General features: G+C 36.1%; 1 protein-coding gene across 7 annotated transcripts in view; it reads left to right on the top strand.

Moving 5' to 3' along the window:
* LOC127834515 (membrane-associated protein Hem-like) overlaps positions 1 to 19,263 on the top strand; it is a 142,574-nt gene that overhangs the window by 112,551 nt on the left and 10,760 nt on the right. For 3 of the 7 annotated variants that reach the window (XM_052360432.1, XM_052360392.1, XM_052360419.1), the window contains 5 exons: positions 6,679 to 6,705; positions 10,091 to 10,173; positions 10,560 to 10,640; positions 14,055 to 14,075; positions 18,829 to 18,913. In XM_052360432.1, coding sequence (XP_052216392.1) covers positions 6,679 to 6,705; positions 10,091 to 10,173; positions 10,560 to 10,640; positions 14,055 to 14,075; positions 18,829 to 18,913 — 297 coding nt within the window. The remainder of the gene's footprint in view (positions 1 to 6,678; positions 6,706 to 10,090; positions 10,174 to 10,559; positions 10,641 to 14,054; positions 14,076 to 18,828; positions 18,914 to 19,263) is intronic. The other 4 variants (XM_052360411.1, XM_052360426.1, XM_052360403.1 and 1 more) reach the window with 3 other exon arrangements.

Raw genomic sequence — 19,263 nt, forward strand, 5'->3', positions numbered from 1 at the left:
CGTTAATTGGCACCCCATTGGCAAACAGCAGTCGGGGCCTTTCTTAGAGCGTGTATATTGCATTGCGCAATCAACACTGATACGGGCCGCGTTATCAGTTTGACACGAAGAACGTCACGTCAAACATGTTACTCCCAAGTGATATCGGTTGCTTTTTAGTAAGCGGTTCGCAGGTCTTTAAATATTGGTGAAATTACGTTTGAAAAAAAATGCGAATATCACTTTTATTATTCGAATATTCGATAATTCGAATAATTTTGCCATCCCTACTTTTTTTAACCAGGTTTTTAACCAGGTTTTCCGAAGGAAAAAACTGGTTATTAGATTGGCGAATGCGGGCGGGCTGGCTGGCTGGCGGGCTGGCGGAATAAGCTTGTCCGGGCCATAACTATGTCGTTCATCGTCAGATTTTAAAATCATTTGGCACATTTGTTCACCATCATTGGACGGTGTGTCGCGCGAAATAATTACGTCGATATCTCCAAGGTCAAGGTCACACTTTGAGTTCAAAGGTCAAAAATGGCCATAAATGAGCTTGTCCTGGCCATAACTATGTCATTCATTGTGAGATTTTAAAATCATTTGGCACATTTGTTCACCATCATGGGACGGTGTGTCCCACGAAAGAATCACGTCAATATCTCCAATGTCAAGGTCGCCACGACTAAAAATAGATTAAAAAAAAACAACAAAAAACTTACAAAGGGGGTTAATTTTTTTTGGTCATTTCAAAAGTTCAGTTTGAGTTTTCTCCCTTTATCAGATTTTTTTTTCACAATGAAAACCTGGTTTTGTAACAATTTTGTCCCTTGTCTGATATATCAATGGTTTAATGCATTGTTGTCCTCTACCAGTGAAACCGGAGGGGACTTATGGTTTGCGCTCTGTGTGTCAGTGAGTCTGTCTGTCAGTCAGTCAGTTTGTCACACTTTTCTGGATCCTGCGATAACTTAAAAAGTTCTTTATATTTTTTCATGAAACTTTAAGCATGGATAGATGGCAGTATGGAGATTATGCACGTCATTTCATTTTATTCCTACTTCAAAAATTCTGGTTGCTATGGCAACAAATAAAAAAGAAAAAAGAAAAATAAAAAGTCTTACAATGGTGGACTTTCACAGGTAGGGGACCATATTGCTTGACAATAGTCTTGTTTTCTATGCTTCTGTGAATTTATCACTGTTGAAAAGGGTTGCTTAACCAATAGTCATCTACTGCCAATTGATTGTTACAAAAAGAAAACAATACTGGCAAGATTTGTTATGGGAAAGAGTGAAATCAAATATATACAATTACAATAGGATATAATTTTCCACATTGAATATACAATGGTAAGTATAAAAACTTTGAATATACATTGGTAAGTATTAAAATTTTGATTGAACAAGTGCTATTGCATTTTATCTATCTGTATGCTAAGGGTTGCATATTTTTGTATACATGTATTTAACATGTTTTAGGTCCACGTGCAAATAATACAAGTGGTGAGTTCTTGGAATGAGCCAATAACATGTTACAAGTTAGCAATTGCTGCCCTAGGGTGTTAATCATAGATATATTACTTGCCCTAAATGATATTTACCTTTTTATTTCAGCTAGATGGTTTGTGTGTTGATTATTTTTGCTTGGCAAACAGTCATTCCTTAGCTTTTGTAAGAAAATTACAGCTACTGTAAGTACTGTACTTACTTAACTACTGTACTGTAAGTACAACTATTGTAAATGGACACTGAACAATTATACATTTTGTTACTGTCAAGATACATTAAAAATATGCCCAAAAGAATTTAAAAAAAAGAGACACTATGACAATATACCCATGGCATTGTCATTCATGCATTCTTGTGTATAACATCATTTGCAGAATAGCCTTTATCAATTATAGCCTGTGCTTGTCAATACCACATCGTAATATAATAAATACTTAGATGTTTGGAATGAAATTATAATAAGTTCATGTTCTTATTTTGTTTTATAAAAAAAAGCTCCAACTTTGAGCAATTATAGCGTTTGATGTAATGAAAATTCCGAATGTAAACTTTTATTCATTGAACCTTAGCTAATACAAACTGTGCTTATTATGAGTTTGTTTCTTTTTTAGCTCATCTATTTTTTGAAAAAAGTTATGAGCTATTGTCATCACCTTGGCGTCGGCGTCAGGTTAAGTTTTGCGTTTAGGTCCACTTTTCTCATAAAGTATTAATGCTATTGCATTAAAGCTTGGTACACTTACTTACTATCATGAGGGGACTGGGCAGGCAAAGTTAGATAACTCTGGCTTGCATTTTGACAGAATTATGTGCCCTTTTTATACTTAGAAAATTGAAAATTTTGGTTAAGTTTTGTGTTTAGGTCCATTTTATTCCTTAAGTATCAAAGCTATTGCTTTCATACTTGCAACACTTACTAACTATTATAAGGGGACTGTGCAGGCAAAGTTGTGTAACTCTGACTGGCATTTTGACAGAATTATGTGCCCTTTTTATACTTAAAAAATTAAAAATTTGGTTAAGTTTTGTGTTAAGGTCCACTTTTTTCCTAAAGTATCAAAGCTATTGCTTTCATACTTGCAACACTTACTAACTATCGTAAGGGGACTGTGCAGGCAAAGTTATGTAACTCTGACTGGCATTTTGATGGAATTATGGGCCCTTTATACTTGAAAATTTGGTTAAGTTTTATGTTTTAGTCCACTTTACCCCTAAAGTATCATAGATATTGCTTTCATACTTGGAACACTCCCAAACTATCATAAGGGGACAGTAAAGGACAAGTTGCATAACTCTGGTCGTCATTTTTACGGAATTATGGCCCTTTTTTGACTTAGTAACTTTGAATATATGGTTACATTTTGTGTTTAGATCCACTTTACATGTACTTCTAAAGTATCAAGGCTATTGCTTTTAAACTTCAAATACTTTCATGCTATCATAAGGGTATTGTACCTTGCAAGTTGAATTTTACCTTGACCTTTGAATGACCTTGACTCAAGGTCAAATTATTAAATTTTGCTTAAATTGCCATAACTTCTTTATTTGTGATTAGATTTGATTGATACTTTGACAAAACAACTCTTACCTGACATACCACAATAGACTCCACCCAAACCATCCCCCACGCCCCTCAAATTCCCCCCATTTTTTTTTAATTTAGATCATCTAATAAATGACCACCACACCCACACTATACCCCCCCCCCCCCACCCCCACCCCAAAAAAATAATTTTTATGCCCCCAGTAGGGTGGCATATAGCAGTTGAACTGTCCATCAGTATGTCAGTTAGTCTGTCCGTCTGTCCGAAAAAAACTTTAACATTGGCCATAACTTTTTCACTTTTGAAGATAGCAACTTGATATTTGGCATGCATGTGTATCTCATGGAGCTGCACATTTTGAGTGGTGAAAGGTCAAGGTCATCCTTCAAGGTCAAATGTCAAATTTATGGTGTATCCGTCCGAAAACTTTAACATTGGCCATAACTTTTTTTGATATTGAAGATAGCAACTTGATATTTGGCATGCATGTGTATCTCATGAAGCTGCACATTTTGAGTGGTGGAAGTTCAAGGTCAAGGTCATCCTTCAAGGTCAAAAAAAATAATTCAAAGCGGCGTTCTCATGAAGCTGCACATTTTGAGTGGTGAATGGTCAAGGTCATCCTTCAAGGTCAAGGTCAACCTTCAAGGTCAAAGGTCAAACAAAAATCGAAGCGGCATTCTCTTTAAGCTGCACATTTTGAGTGGTGGAAGGTCAAGGTCATTCTTCAAGGTCAAGGTCATCCTTCAAGGTCAAATGTTAAAAAAAAAAATTCAAAGTGGCGTCATCATGAAGCTGCACATTTTGAGTGGTGGAAGTTCAAGGTCAAGGTCATCTTTCAAGGTCAAGATCATCCTTCAAGGTCAAAGGTAAAAAAATATTTAAAAAATCAAAGCAGCGTTATCATGAAGCTGCACATTTTGAGTTGTGGAAGTTCAAGGTCAAGGTCATCCTTCAAGGTAAAAAAAAATAAAATCAAAGCGGCGTTCTCATGAAGCTGCACATTTTGAGTGGTGGAAGTTCAAGGTCATCCTTTAAGGTCAAGGTCATCCTTCAAGGTCAAAGGTCAATTTATTTTTTTTTCAAAGCGGCGTTCTCTTTAAGCTGCACATTTTGAATGGTGGAAGTTCAAGGTCATGGTCATCCTTCAAGGTCAAAGTTAAAAAAAAATTATTTCAAAGCGGCGTTCGTATAAAGCTGCACATTTTGAGTGATGGAAGTTCGAGGACAAGGCCAAGGTTCAAGGTTAAAGGTTTAAAAAAAAAAAATTAAAAAATTAACCGGCGCAATAGGGGGCATTGTGTTTCTGACAAACACATCTCTTGTTTTTTTTTCAAACATGGTTAAAAAACACAACAAAAATTTTTAATTTTATTTTTGAAATACCGTCCAACCATCCCACCCAAGAACCCCTCCCCCCCCCCCAAAAAAAAAACAAATTATTGATTTTTGCATTTTTGGAAGATAATGAAATAAATGACCACACCCCCACACTACATTTATTTGTATACACCCCTCTCCACTCCACCCCTCCCTCCTTTGTGATTAAATTTGAGATAGGTCCCTACACCTTTAAAAAGAAAAATAGATGAGCGGTCTGCACCCGTAAGAAGGTGCTCTTGTTTCAATTATTGTTTTTCACCTTAAAGTATGGCATAGCACAGCCAATTATTTGCACTTGACATTTTGAGCATTGACATTTTTCTAAATTTTCCATTGAAGATATATGAGGTTGAACCTATGTTAACTATTTTAAAAATTATACATATTTAGAAAAAAAAAGCAAACATAATGGTCTTCTGACTGGCAGGTCAGTAAAACACATGATGAGCTGGGGGATACACACAAATCTGTCCAAAATTAAGATTTGTTAATTAATGCATGAAATCTAAACATGCAAAAAACTGATTAAAAAATAAATTCTACTGAATAAAAAAAGAGGATGTCTGAAAATTTTGAGTAACCGAAAAACTAAGTACTGTAAACGTATAGAAATTCGTCTGTATGAAATTTCATGGTTTAATAAAAAACAACTAATTCGTTGACACGTAATTTCGTGGATTTCAAATTTTTTGGGAAGACTGATTGTCATAATAATTTAACTTTTATTAAAACAACAAAAGTAATAACAAAGTATAATCTGCTAATCCGTGTTGACAGCAAGACTTGAGGTTAATGTGCACTGAAGCATGAAAGTGTTGCCGATAATTGTAAATAAGAGCGATAAAGCGGCGCACTTGTTTGTCCCCCCTCGCTAATTGCCATCAATGTTGTTTTGACAATATTTGCAATTCTCAGCGCAATCTATCACCTAGTAGTAACAATTGAGTAATAAGGTCCCCAAAATAACGTGTGAAAACCGTTGTCTCTTTTAACTTTAATTGGCACTAATTGACATATTTGATACATCTGCAAACTGTTAATTTGACAACGTCACGTTAAAGAGAACAATTGTTAATGAACAGTTTAAATACCGTGCTTGATTTAAAAATTATTATTACCCAAACACAAGAAAACAACATATGGTATTAACTAGCATAGCATAATCAAACAATGTCTCTTTCAAAATGGTTGAAAACGGGAACAGTTCAGACACGTACTCCTACTATAGCACGATTGCCCGACATGACATTCCGAAATGTCCGATTTTGGATTAAAAATGTATAAATAATCGTTGGTACTTGAATTCGTGGTTCAGCGGACCAACGAAATCCACGAATATTCGTACCACACGAAATTTAATGGTTTTACAGTATGGTATTCAATTTTATGGAATGTAAGAAGTGTTTTAAATGTTTGTGTCTCTTCTTTTATAACTCTGGGGATTATATTAGAATTGAAACTCTAAGGAATGTCTGTTTATTTTTAATAATTTTTTTTTTCAGATGCAGAATTATTTCTGTAACGCACACGTTTATTGGTGTTTTCATGCTCTATTATTTTGGTCTAGTGCTTGAGCTTCAAGTGAAATTTACTGCTTTTAATATGATTGTTAATAAACCAGGTTTTCCGAAGGAAAAAACTGGTTATTAGATTGGCGAATGCGGGCGGGCTGGCTGGCTGGCTGGCGGGCTGGCTGGCGGGCTGGCGGAACAAGCTTGTCCGGGCCATAACTATGTCGTTCATTGTCAGATTTTAAAATCATTTGGCACATTTGTTCACCATCATTGGACGGTGTGTCGCGCGAAATAATTACCTCGATATCTCCAAGGTCAAGGTCACACTTTGAGTTCAAAGGTCAAAAATGGCCATAAATGAGCTTGTTCTGGCCATAACTATGTCATTCATTGTGAGATTTTAAAATCATTTGGCACATTTGTTCACCATCATGGGACGGTGTGTCGCACGAAAGAATCACGTCAATATCTCCAATGTCAAGGACGCCACGACTAAAAATATTTATTTTTTTGAAACAAACTTACAAAGGGGGTTAATTTTGTTTGTTCATTTCAAAAGTTCAGTTTGAGTTTCTCCCTTTATCAGATTTTTTTTTCACAATGAAAACCTGGTTTTGTGACAATTTTGTCCCTTGTTTTATTTATTGTAACAGATTAGGATGCATGTAGGGGCTTCTTAAAAGCCTGCATCCTTTTATGTTACAATAAAAAAATACACCCTGAAATATTTTCTTTTCCGATTTATAGCTAAAGATAAACAGCATTGTGAGAAAGGTACTTTGCATCCCTGCCTTTGCTTTGACAGGCTTGATTCATTCATATCAAGTGACTCTGTCCATGATCTTTTTGATATAATTACAATAAAAAAGGTTCTTTCTTTCTCTATGATTAAATTAGATCACCTTCTATTAAGTATTCACTTATATCATTATTTGCAGTAAGTTCCTTTAATCACCATGTTACATCTTACAAGATGAACCTATCTTTGTCATGTCTTGCAGCAAGGTCCTTCTGTAACAGTATTTTGGTCATTTTTTGCAATAATGTCTTTGCACGGTTTTGTCTTGATTTATTATCTTTCTTGATAAGTCTTTCATGTGTGACATTTCTTAGTCATATCTTGCAGTTGAGAGATGTCTGTATCATGTCTTCAGGCAGCATTGTTATTTGCCAAGTCTTGCATTTGTATCTTAGTTATTACATGTAATTACGATTGTAATGGTCTCTGGGGAAACATGGGCTTAATGCATGTATGTAAAGAATAGTCCCAGATAAGCATTCTGAAAATAAAGATATATGAAATCCCTATATGTAATTGATAGCATGCGCAATTTTGTTGGCATGTTTATTATACCCCCACAAATAAAGTTTAGAGGGGTATATAGGAGTGAACTTGTCGGTCGGATGGTCGGTCTGTCGGTCCGTATTAAGTGTCCGCTCTCTAATTCAAGTAGTTTTCATTCGATCTTCACCAAACTTGGTCAGAAGTTGTATCTGCATGATGTCTAGACCAAGTTCGAACATGGGCCATGCCGGGTCAAAAACTAGGTCACGGGGTCACTTAGTGCATTTTAAACATTCAACATGTTGTCCGCTCTCTAATTCAAGTAGTTTTCATCCGGTCTTCACCAAACTTGGTCAAAAGTTGTATCTACATGATGTCTAGGCCACGTTCGAACATGGGCCTTGCCGGGCCAAAAACTAGGTCCGGGGGTCACTTAGTGCGTTTTAAACATCAGCATGTTGTCCGCTCTCTTATTCAAGTAGTTTTCATCCGATCTTCACCAAACTTGGTCAGAAGTTGTATCTAGATGATCTTAAGGCCAAGTTCAAACATGGGCCTTGCCGGGTCAAAAACTAGGTCACTGTGTCACTAAGTGCGTTTTTTAACATTCAGCATGCTGTCCTCTCTTTTATTCAAGTAGTTTTCATGCGATCTTCACCAAACTTGGTCAGAAGTTTTATCTAGATGATCTGAAGGCCAAGTTCGAACATGGGCCATGCAAGATCAAAAACTAGGTCACAGGGTCACTTAGTACGTTTTCCACATTGAGCATGGTGTCTGCTCTCTATTTCAAGTAGTTTAAATCCGATCTTCATCACACTTGGTCAAAAGTTGTAACTAGATGATGTGTAGGTCAAGTTTGAACATGGGCCTTGCTGGGTCAAAAACAAGGTCACGGGGTCACTTAGTGTGTTTTAAACCTCACCATGTTGTCTGCTCTCTAATTCGAGTAGTTTTTATCCAATCTTCACCAAAATTGGTCAGAAGTTGTATCTAGATGATGTCAAGGTCAAGTTTGGGTCATGCCGGGTCAAAAACTAGGTCACGGGGTATCTTAGTGCGTTTTAAAACCTCACCATGTTGTCCACTCTCTAATTCAAGTAGTTTTCATCCAATCCTCACCAAACTTAGTCACAAGTTTTATCTAAATTATCTCTAGGACAAGTTTGAACATGGGCTATTCCGGGCCTAAAACTAGGTCACGGGGTCACTTAGTGTGTTATTTAACATTCAGCATTGTGTCCGCTCTCTAATTCAAGTAGTTTACATCCGATCTTCATCAAACTTGGTCAGAAGTTTTATGGAGATGATCTTAAGGCCAAGTTAGAACATGGGCCTTTCTGGGTCAAAAGCTTGGTCAAGGGGTCACTTAGTGCGTTTTAAAAATTGAGCATGGTGTCCGCTGTTTTTTGTGAAGACGACATGCAAAATATTATGTGTCAATGCGGCATGTGGGGGTATTCATCACGTCTGTGACAAAGCTCTAGTTTCATTTTTTATAATCAACACACATATTCTAATCTCATTTTATCTCACTTAGGAAATGTTCCGTGTCATTTATCAGTTGTTGTCCTCTTTTGTCATCAATTTCCTTTAAAATCACTCAGATTATTTTTAAACTGTCTTAGTATGAGTGATTCTTTGATGGTCCTATTCCAAAATACACACAATTTCTTCAGAAGCATGGCCACATGGTATTTCACCTCTTAATAGGTATGTGGACAAAATTTATGTTTAAAAAACATAAATTTAAATTAATAAAAAAGAAAAGAAATATTACTTTGAAATCCTTTTTCAAACGACTTTAAGTTATGTTTGATTTTAAAATCAGTCCATGTAATGTGCCAATTAGGATGATAATGCTCAGGTGTCTATTTTTTATTTGTTTCTTTACCTGATACCAGCCAATGTTTCTTCTTTGCCCCTACTTGCTGTTTGATATGTCTGCCACCTGTTAATTAAAAAGTTATGAATTGCAGACTTTTTGTCAAATTTTTGCAAAACTTGGTTTCATGCATTTGCGTAAATTTGCATTCCTGAATAGCCTGTGCAGTCAAAGACTGCAGTATATACCTACATGTAGACTGAATTTTTGTTGAGAAGAGTCTATGTTTAAACAAAAAAGGTGGTTATATCGGAAAGTGTTGTGCTGATAAGAATTTGCGGATTGCATAGCTAATGTGGTATAACACTTTTGCATTAAGTCAAGTTTTCCTAGAATGCAGCACATTTTAATCATCTTATGAGATGAATCATCGTAAATAAAATAAAATAGGAGTAATAATTGATGTTATAAATTATGCTTTCAACAGTTTTTAGCCAATTCATCTATACACATAAGTGTAGGTTTAGGTATTTATTATACCAAGAACTATTAATTCTGAAAGTTAGTATTCTTGAGCTTTAATTGCCACTCTCTGAACACTTATTTACTATTATCCTGCCTGTTTCTGTTTATATCTTATATTTCAAATGAAATCCTGCACTGGAGTGTTTTATTTCCAAACTCCTACATTATGGGGATTGTTGTCCCCTACCGTTTTCACCGGAGGGGACTTATGGTTTGCGCTCTGTGCGTCTGTCTGTGAGTCTGTCTGTCACACTTTTCTGGATCCTGCGATAACTTTAAAAGTTCTTAATATTATTTCATGAAACTTGCAACATGGATATATGGCAATATGGACATAATGCACTTCATTTCATTTTGTTCCTACGTCAAAAATTGTGGTTGCTATGGCAACCACAAAAAATATAATTCTGAAAATGGTGGAATTTCTGACAATGGTGGAGCCAGTAGGGAACCATATTGCTTGGCAATAGCCTTGCTCTGCATGCCTCATGATGTCAGTATGGTAACTGGGCTTCTGTTTACAGATGTGGACAGCGTGTTGATGCGTATGACAATCATTGGCGTACTTTTGTCATTCAGGAGCCTAGCACAAGATGCCCTAAACGATGTGAGTTTAGTATTCGGTGCTGTTTGGTTTCGTAACTTAACCAATTATTGTTTCAATACATCCTTATTGACAATTATACTGCTTGACTCTATTCTCTATGAGTCATCATGTAGAATTCATTAAGACTCCATTGTTTTAAATCTGAGAAATATTTACTACAATTTTAGTGTTTTAATTGTTAATGTTTGTCAAGTATCTGTTTTGTAGTAGCAAATTTAGTTTTCTGATTTTCAAAAACGAAGACATTTAAAGACATTTAAATGGCCAAATTGAAAATCAATAAATGTTAATAATCTTTTCTGTTATTAGTTATTACCAAACCTTAGTAAATGCATTGTGATGAGGTATTTTTGAGGGATTGACAAAAGGCCTTGCCCATATTGCAGGTTTTGGAAGATAGGGTTCCGTTCCTCATGGCTTCTGTCAAGGACATCCATCACTATGTACCAAAATCCAAGGATGCAGGGGTAAGAAATGTTTTATGCAAACACTGCTGGAGTGTTTTAGTCGTTTAAGTGTGATTTTGCGCGATGTTTGCCTGTATTTTATTTATTTGCCAGGAAGCCATCAAATGTGGTGAAGTTGCTAATAGACACTGAATATAATATAAAGCTTAGGACATTATTGTTATAGTTAAGAGCTAATGTAGGTTTCATTTTTGATCAGAGCACTCAAGGGTCACCATGGATCTATTACGTTTTTTATTTAATCTTTTATTGTGTAGCTTTTATTATGTTGACTTTTTATTAACAGATGGCTACAGTAAGTATAATTGCTGTAAGATTTATGAATATAACAGTAAACTCCGCTTGCAATAATATTTAACAATAGGAAACCTAGACCAACAAAGTAAATTTAAAAAAAACACCAATAATTTTATGTAACGTACCTTCTTAAGAAAACGTGCATCATAAAACCATGTTTTCTGTATAGACCTTTCATGGCATAAGTATATGTGTATAGGTTTAACAATCAAATTAATAAGTTGATTGCCTATGAATCATTATCAATTGACAGACACAACACATGTTTCAATGGTAATATTTATGATTTGACTATTTTGTATGTGTTGTTTTTGATGCATCAATCAGTGTTGATATCAGGGTGTCTCATTTCCATATATTGCATTTTTGTTAATCTTTATGTATGCGTTTGGTTTATATACTCTTTTTTTCTAACCAGAGGTCAAATTTTGACTGTTAGTTCACCTCAGAATCAGGTTAGCAGTGCAATGCTATTATGGTTCCACTTGTTTTTAACAATATTTAAAAAAAAAATTGCATTATAAATAGAGTTGATGTTGAGTACGTCTCACTTTTTCCTATTACATATCAGACTTGTCTTATATCAAAAGTCACTAACCATATATTCTCTGTGAATGGTTATATCATTTAAAGAAATATTGTTTCAAATGGATTTTACTGTCTATATTTGGTTATAGCTTTATTTATAATTTCTATACACCCGTAGTATACATGTATTTGAATGTTAGGTTATGCAGAATGCACATTTATAACTTTCTTTACATTTTAGTAATATATATTATCTTGAATGTAGGGACTCTATATCTTGAAGAAATGGTGTGTTTTTGGATTGTATACTATCTGTAGCCATGCACTGTGAAAATCAATATCCAATGGCATTGTTATGATTGTATGCTTACTTTTCGGTGAAATCAAATGTAAATTGATCAATTGCATAACAAACCATGACTTGATTAAACAAAAGTTAATGTAAACAGATTTTCTAGTTTAACATTATGTATAGGAAAATGGTAGGAATGGTTGGTTCTGCTAGAAATCTATATTCTTTATTATGTGGAATTGGGTTACCGACATCAGTTTGTTGCGTTGACTTGTGGGGTCAAGGTCACACTTTAAGGTCAAATATTAAGCCTATATTTTGTGTCTGCTTAATATCACATAAAACCTATTATTTCCCATTACATGAGTTAAATGTTTTGGTCATTGAGATGACGTGAAGAAGGCTCAAGGCAATCCCGTTTTAAACTTGAAGGTCTAATGTCTGAGGTCACATTGACAGTATGCAGATGGCATGAGCCAGTCTCTCTGTCTCAAGTGACAATATGCAGATGGCATGAGCCAGTCTCTCTGTCTCAAGTGACAGTATGCAGATGGCATGAGCCAGTCTCTCTGTCTCAAGTGACAGTATGCAGATGGCATGAGCCAGTCTCTCTGTCTCAAGTGACAGTATGCAGATGGCATGAGCCAGTCTCTCTGTCTCAAGTGACAGTATGCAGATGGCATGAGCCAGTCTCTCTGTCTCAAGTGACAGTATGCAGATGGCATGAGCCAGTCTCTCTGTCTCAAGTGACAGTATGCAGATGGCATGAGCCAGTCTCTCTGTCTCAAGTGACAGTATGCAGATGGCATGAGCCAGTCTCTCTGTCTCAAGTGACAGTATGCAGATGGCATGAGCCAGTCTCTCTGTCTCAAGTGACAGTATGCAGATGGCATGAGCCAGTCTCTCTGTCTCAAGTGACAGTATGCAGATGGCATGAGCCAGTCTCTCTGTCTCAAGTGACAGTATGCAGATGGCATGAGCCAGTCTCTCTGTCTCAAGTGACAGTATGCAGATGGCATGAGCCAGTCTCTCTGTCTCAAGTGACAGTATGCAGATGGCATGAGCCAGTCTCTCTGTCTCAAGTGACAGTATGCAGATGGCATGAGCCAGTCTCTCTGTCTCAAGTGACAGTATGCAGATGGCATGAGCCAGTCTCTCTGTCTCAAGTGACAGTATGCAGATGGCATGAGCCAGTCTCTCTGTCTCAAGTGACAGTATGCAGATGGCATTAGCCAGTCTCTCTGTCTCAAGTGACAGTATGCAGATGGCATGAGCCAGTCTCTCTGTCTCAAGTGACAGTATGCAGATGGCATGAGCCAGTCTCTCTTTCTCAAGGTAAAGACCACACATGAAGGTTAATGTTAAGGTCATTGTGTTATCCTCTTTTCACCTCCTATCAACATGAAAGGTTTTCCTGAAACATCAAGTGTAAAGGTAACTTATACAAATTTCAGGAGGCATGGGCCCACGGTGAAGATGCATATTGGTGGCCTCTCTGTCAAAATGCTGCCTCTCTGTTCATCCGCGGCTGCCTCTCTGTTATAAACATGAAAAATGGATGATCGTAATTCACAAAACAGATAAGAAAATCTAAAATTAAAACCTGTAAACACATTTTTGCATAAAAAGAGGTGGTCCATGAGTTGAAGCATATATCCAGCTACAGGTGCACAGTATTCGGCAGGTCCAAACACTTATCACAAACTCTATTTAAATATATGCTTCAACTCATGGACCACCTCTTTTTATGCACAAATGTGTTTACGGGTTTTAATTTTAGATTTTCTTATCTGTTTGTGAATGACGATCATCCATTTTTCATGTTTATATTTTATGAGAGGCAGTATTTTGACAGAGAGGCCACCGATATGCATCTACACCGTGGGGCCTTTCACACCTACTCAAGGTCAAAGGTTTCATTTGTGAGCCTGTATGCCCATTTTATATCTCGCTTTCGTTTTGAAGGACTTATGTTAATTGGGTAAATAGTTTATAACATCATTAGGGTTTCTGTACAATTAACATTTACTTATATTATATGTATATTATATTTAATACCTACACTTAGATGGTTTTGATACAATATTATCAATATTATATGTTTAATCCAGTTGCTATGTTCATCATCATTTCATGATTTGTCAAACATAGAGTGTTTTTTAAGAACCGAAATTTAGGGACTTGTACTGTACTTTGTACTGGATATGTAGTGTTAGACATCTATAATTAACAACTAAAACTCTGTAATAAATACCACTTGGAATAAGTCCCATTTATGTATTTGTATTTTCATGCAGCACTCCACCATAAGAAGCAAGGTCTGACCTTTTATTGTTCATCTGTTGTTGTTGCGCTGTTGTTGCAGTTTGTTGCTAGTCACAGAATTTCTGCTGTTTATTCCTGAATTTTCAAGATAAGCAGTCAATTAAATTATTAATAGTTTTGATTTAGTTTCACAAAACGTTTCTTTATAGTTAAGTATACATCTGAACACATTAAACATTCAGTCAACAGTGTAAAAAAAAATATACATGACTTAGAACTATGCCAAAATTTCTTTCACAATTAAGAAAAAATATAATGGAATCTCTGCCCGACAAAAACTTATTTTGAAAACTGTTATGCCAAGTAAAATGTGTACAATGATTGAAGTCATCTTATTTCTCCGCTCTTCAACCAATAAACACAATCATTGCACCACCTTTAGATTGGCTAGTGTGGGTTGGATAGATTGGCGTATTTTCTCAGAATAGCTTTTACTTAGCAAGCCTCTTACTATAGTCTAGTATAATGATCAAGTATGGATTATGCTTTTGTTTAAGTGTCTTAAGAAATCTTATTGTAAGAAATCATTTTACTGTTATGTGTGGTTATCTTTTTATGCCCCCACAAATTGGGAAGCATTATGCATTGCACTTGTCCCTTCATATGCCTGAGCCTTGTTCTGAGAATACTGGGCTTAATGCATGTGCTTAAAGTGTCGTCCCAGATTAGCCTGTACAGTCCGCACAGGCTTATCAGGGACTACACTTTCCGCCTAAACTTGATTTTCGGTAAGAAGGGACTTCCTTGAAACTAAAAATACCATAAAAGTGGAAAGTGTCGTCCCAGACAAGCCAGACACTTTGCATTAATTCCAGTTTTCTCAAAATGCGGCTCTGCCCAGTCTTACATAAGACACAAAGCTTGTGTCTTCAACTGCTCTGAATATACTTAGAAGGTCTTTGTCTGTTTTTCCACTATAAAATACTTAGTCGGCAAATTTGGTGGATCTTGCTCAAAATTGACAGTTGAATTACATATTACTTGTAACTTAATGTTTTTTTTACAATCCTAAAGAAAGGAATGGTGGCTTCAACAAGTTTTGGCATGGTTATGTCCTTTTCATTCTTTTTCCTCTATAGAAATAAATAGTCCCAAAATTGTATGTTTTAAATTCCTCTAACTACTAACTACTCAATCAGTCTTAGTAAAATAACTTTATTTTGGTGTATTTGATATTACAGAAATGAATTTTGGCTGCAACAAGTTCTAGCAGATTTAGGATCTTTTTCTTGTTTTTATACCCCCATTACTGGTAATGGGGGCTACATAGGAGTCACTTTGTCGGTCTGTCTGTCGGTCTGTCCCGAAATTTCATCCGATCGTCACCAAACTTGGTCACAAGTTGTATCTAGATGATGTCTAGGTTAAGTTTGAATATGGGTCATGCCAGGTAAAAAACTAGGTCACGGGGTCACTAAGTGTGTTTTAAACCAAAAGTTTGTCCGGACCATAACTATGTCATTTATCGTTAGATTTTAAAATGACTTGGTACATTTGTTCACCATCATGGGACGGTGTATCTTGTGAAAAAAGTACGTTGATATCTCCACTGTCAAGGTCACACTTGGAGTTTAAAGGTCAAATGCTTGTCATTTATGGTGAGATTTTTAAATCATTAGGAAAATTTGTTCACCATCATTGGACGTTGTGTCGCGCGAAAGAATTACGTCGATATCTTGCAGGTCAAGGTCATACTTTGAGTTCAAAGATCGTAAATTAGCTTGTCCGGACCATAACTATGTCATTTTTTGTAAGATTTTGAAATCATTTAGCACATTTGTTCACCATCATTGGATGGTGTGTTGCGCAAAAGAATTACGTAGATATCTTCAAGGTCAAGGTCACACTTAAAGTTCAAAGGTCAAAAATGGCCATAAATGAGCTTGTCCGAGCCATAACTATGTTGTTCATAGGGAGAATTTAAAATCATTTGGCACATTTGTTCACCATCATTGGCCGGTGTGTCGCGCAAAAGAATTATGTCGATATCTCCAAGGTCAAGGTCACACTTCAAAAATGGCCATAAATGAGCTTGTCCGGGCCATAACTATGATGTTCATCGTGAGATTTAAATATCATTTGGCACATGTGTTCACCATTATAGGACAGTGTTTCGAGCGAAAGAATTACGTCGATATCTCCAAGGTCAAGGTCAAACTTTGAGTTCAAAGGTCAAAAATGGCCATAAAAGAGCTTGTCCGGGCCATAACTATGTTGTTCATTTTGAGATTTTAAAATCATTTGGCACATTTGTTCAACAACATTGGACGGTGTGTCGCGCGAAATAATTACGTCGATATCTCCAAGGTCAAGGTCACACTTCAAGTTCAAAGGTCAAAAATAGCCATAAATGAGCTTGTCCGGGCCATAACTATTTCGTTTATTGTGAGATTTTAAAATAATTTGGCACATTTGTTCACCATCATTGGATGGTGTGTCGCGCGAAAGAATTACGTCAATATCTCCAAGGTCAAGGTCACACTTTTAGTTCAAAGGTCAAAAATGGCAATAAATGATCTTGTCTTGACCATTACAATGTCATTCATTGTGAGATTTTAAAATGACTCTGTACATTAATTTTGTTCACAGTCATTGCACGGCGTGTCATGTGGAAGAATTCAAGAGTTCAAGAGTCAAAATTGCTATTTATGATAATGACATAATGATTCTTAAAAATTGCCATAAATTAGATTTTCTTGTTTTGTGAAGACAGCATGCAAAATAGTCTGTGTCAATGCGGCACATGGGGGTACACGTCACGTCTGTGACAAAGCTCTAGTTCCACTTGCAGTATGCATATAGTGGATGTTTCGGTGTTTAAACATGTTCAGCAGGGGGCTTATTTCTATTATTTTTCCTTTATGAAATAAAAGGTTTCTGCTGCTTTTCCAGAATTGCTTGCCTTTAAGACCGAGTCAGTTGCAAATATTCAAAAACATTGGAGTTGAATAATTTATTTCATTTAAATTTGAAATTGAAATTGTTAATATTGGTAATAATGTGGTAAAATGTAGTTATTGTAACTCGAGGTACTGTAAACGTATAGAAATTTGTCGGTATGAAATTTCGTTCTTTAATAAAAAACAACTAATTCGTTGACACGTAATTTCGTAGATTTCAAAATTTCGGGGAAGACTGACCGCATAATAATTAAACTTTTATTAAAACAACCAGAGTAATAACTAAGCATAATCTGCTAATCTGTGTTGACAGCGAGACTTAAGGTTAATGTGCACTGAAGCATGAAAATGTTGCCGATCATTGTTGATAAGAGCAATAAAGCGGTGCACTTGTGGGTCCCCGCTCGCTTATTGTAATCGATGTTGTTTTGACAATATTTGCAATTCTCAGCGCAATTGGTCCCCTTGTGGTAACAATTGAGTAATAAGGTCATCAAACACGTGTGAAAAACGTCTCTTTTAACTTTAATTGGCACTAATTGACATATGTGATAAATCTGCAAACTGTTCATTTGACGACATCACGTAAAAGACAACAATCGTTTATGTACATTTTAAATACGTGCTTGATTAAAAAGTACAAATGACATTCGGAAATGACCGATTTCAGATTAAAAATGTATAAATAATTGTTGGTACTTGAATTTGTGGTTCAGCGGACCAACGAAATCCACGAAAATTCGTACCACATGAAATTTAATGGTTTTACAGTATTTCAGCATGTGGTGTGCATTATGTATGGTCTTGGAATATTGTCTTGCATGCATGGATATTGCTTCTAGTGTGTTCTGTTAAAAATTGGAATCTTATTGGATGAACGCATACGTTTACCAGTAACAGAAATTTATTTTGAAAAAGTTGTTGATAATAATGGGATGATTACACAAATTACAGGAGTCTTTATTAATGTAGTGTTCACATAAATAGCTCGGCTGTTTCGGAGAAAACATGAGGTATTGTCATAGCCAGCTTCTCGCCCGACGTCCGCATCATGCTGAAACCTTAACATTTTGTTAAGGTTTTGAACATTGGCTCTAAAATCAAAGTGCTTCAACCTACAACTTTGAAACTTCCTATGTAGCTGCACCTTGATTAGTTCTACATGCCACACCCATTTGTGGGTCACTAGGTCAAGGTCACTGTGACCTCTAAAAAAAATCTGACAAGCTTTCATTTATTCAAAACTGCACCCACAGCCAAGTGTAGCACCCATTATACTGTGCTCTTGTTTTAAGTTTCCTGTTCAGAAATAAATTTACGAGTCCCTTGCAACATGTTTGTTTTTGCTCTTTTCTTATCCATAAGTTTATAAAGTGAATTTTAGGAAAGGAACCCTATTGGCTAAGCTAATGTATCTATCCTATAAATATTTGTCTGTGTGTAATTCTCTTTATATAATCCTTTTTTGAGATCCTATTTTCATAAAATGTGTCTTGTTCTGAGAAAGCTGGGCTTAATTCATGTGCGTAAAGTGTCGTCCTAGATTAGCCTGTGCAGTCCGCACAGGCTAATCAGGGATGACACTTTCCGCTTTATGGTATTTTTAGTTTCAAGGAAGTCCCTCCTTACCGAAAATCAAGTTTAGGCGGAAAGTGTCGTCCCTGATTAGCCTGTGCGGACTGCACAGGCTAATCTGGGACGACACTTTACGCACATGTATTATGCCCAGTCAGAACAAGACACATAGGATAAGCCTCAATGAAACGAATTCTTACGCTAGCATAAACGTCAGTCCTAGGTGTAGCTAGTACAACATAATCATCTCTTTCTGTATGCCATGGCATAGATGGTGAGTGAACTGGCATCTGCAGCAGGCCTGCCCTGCAGTATCGACCCGATCCTTGTACAGGTCCTGCGGATCCAGAAGAATGGTATGTAGCCTTCTTGAATTTCCATCTTCAATTTGTCTTGACATTTATAGCTCATCTGAGCACAACGTTTTTGTGATCGCTTTTTTGTCCGTTGTGCGGCGTCAAAATTTGCCTTGTTAACTCTCTAGAGGCCACATTTATTGTCCAATCTTCATGAAATTTTATCAGAAGATTTGTTTCAATTATATCTTGAATGAGTTCGAAAATGGTTATGTTTGCTTGAAAAACATGTCTGCCAAGGGGCAAGGCATTTTTCCTTATATGGCTATAGTAAAATCTTGTTAACACTCTAGAACCAAATTTACTGTCTGATCTTCATAAAACTTGGTCAGAAGATTCATCCCAATAAT

The sequence above is a fragment of the Dreissena polymorpha genome, chromosome 1 (assembly GCF_020536995.1).
Source record: "Dreissena polymorpha isolate Duluth1 chromosome 1, UMN_Dpol_1.0, whole genome shotgun sequence".
NCBI classification, from domain to species: domain Eukaryota; kingdom Metazoa; phylum Mollusca; class Bivalvia; order Myida; family Dreissenidae; genus Dreissena; species Dreissena polymorpha.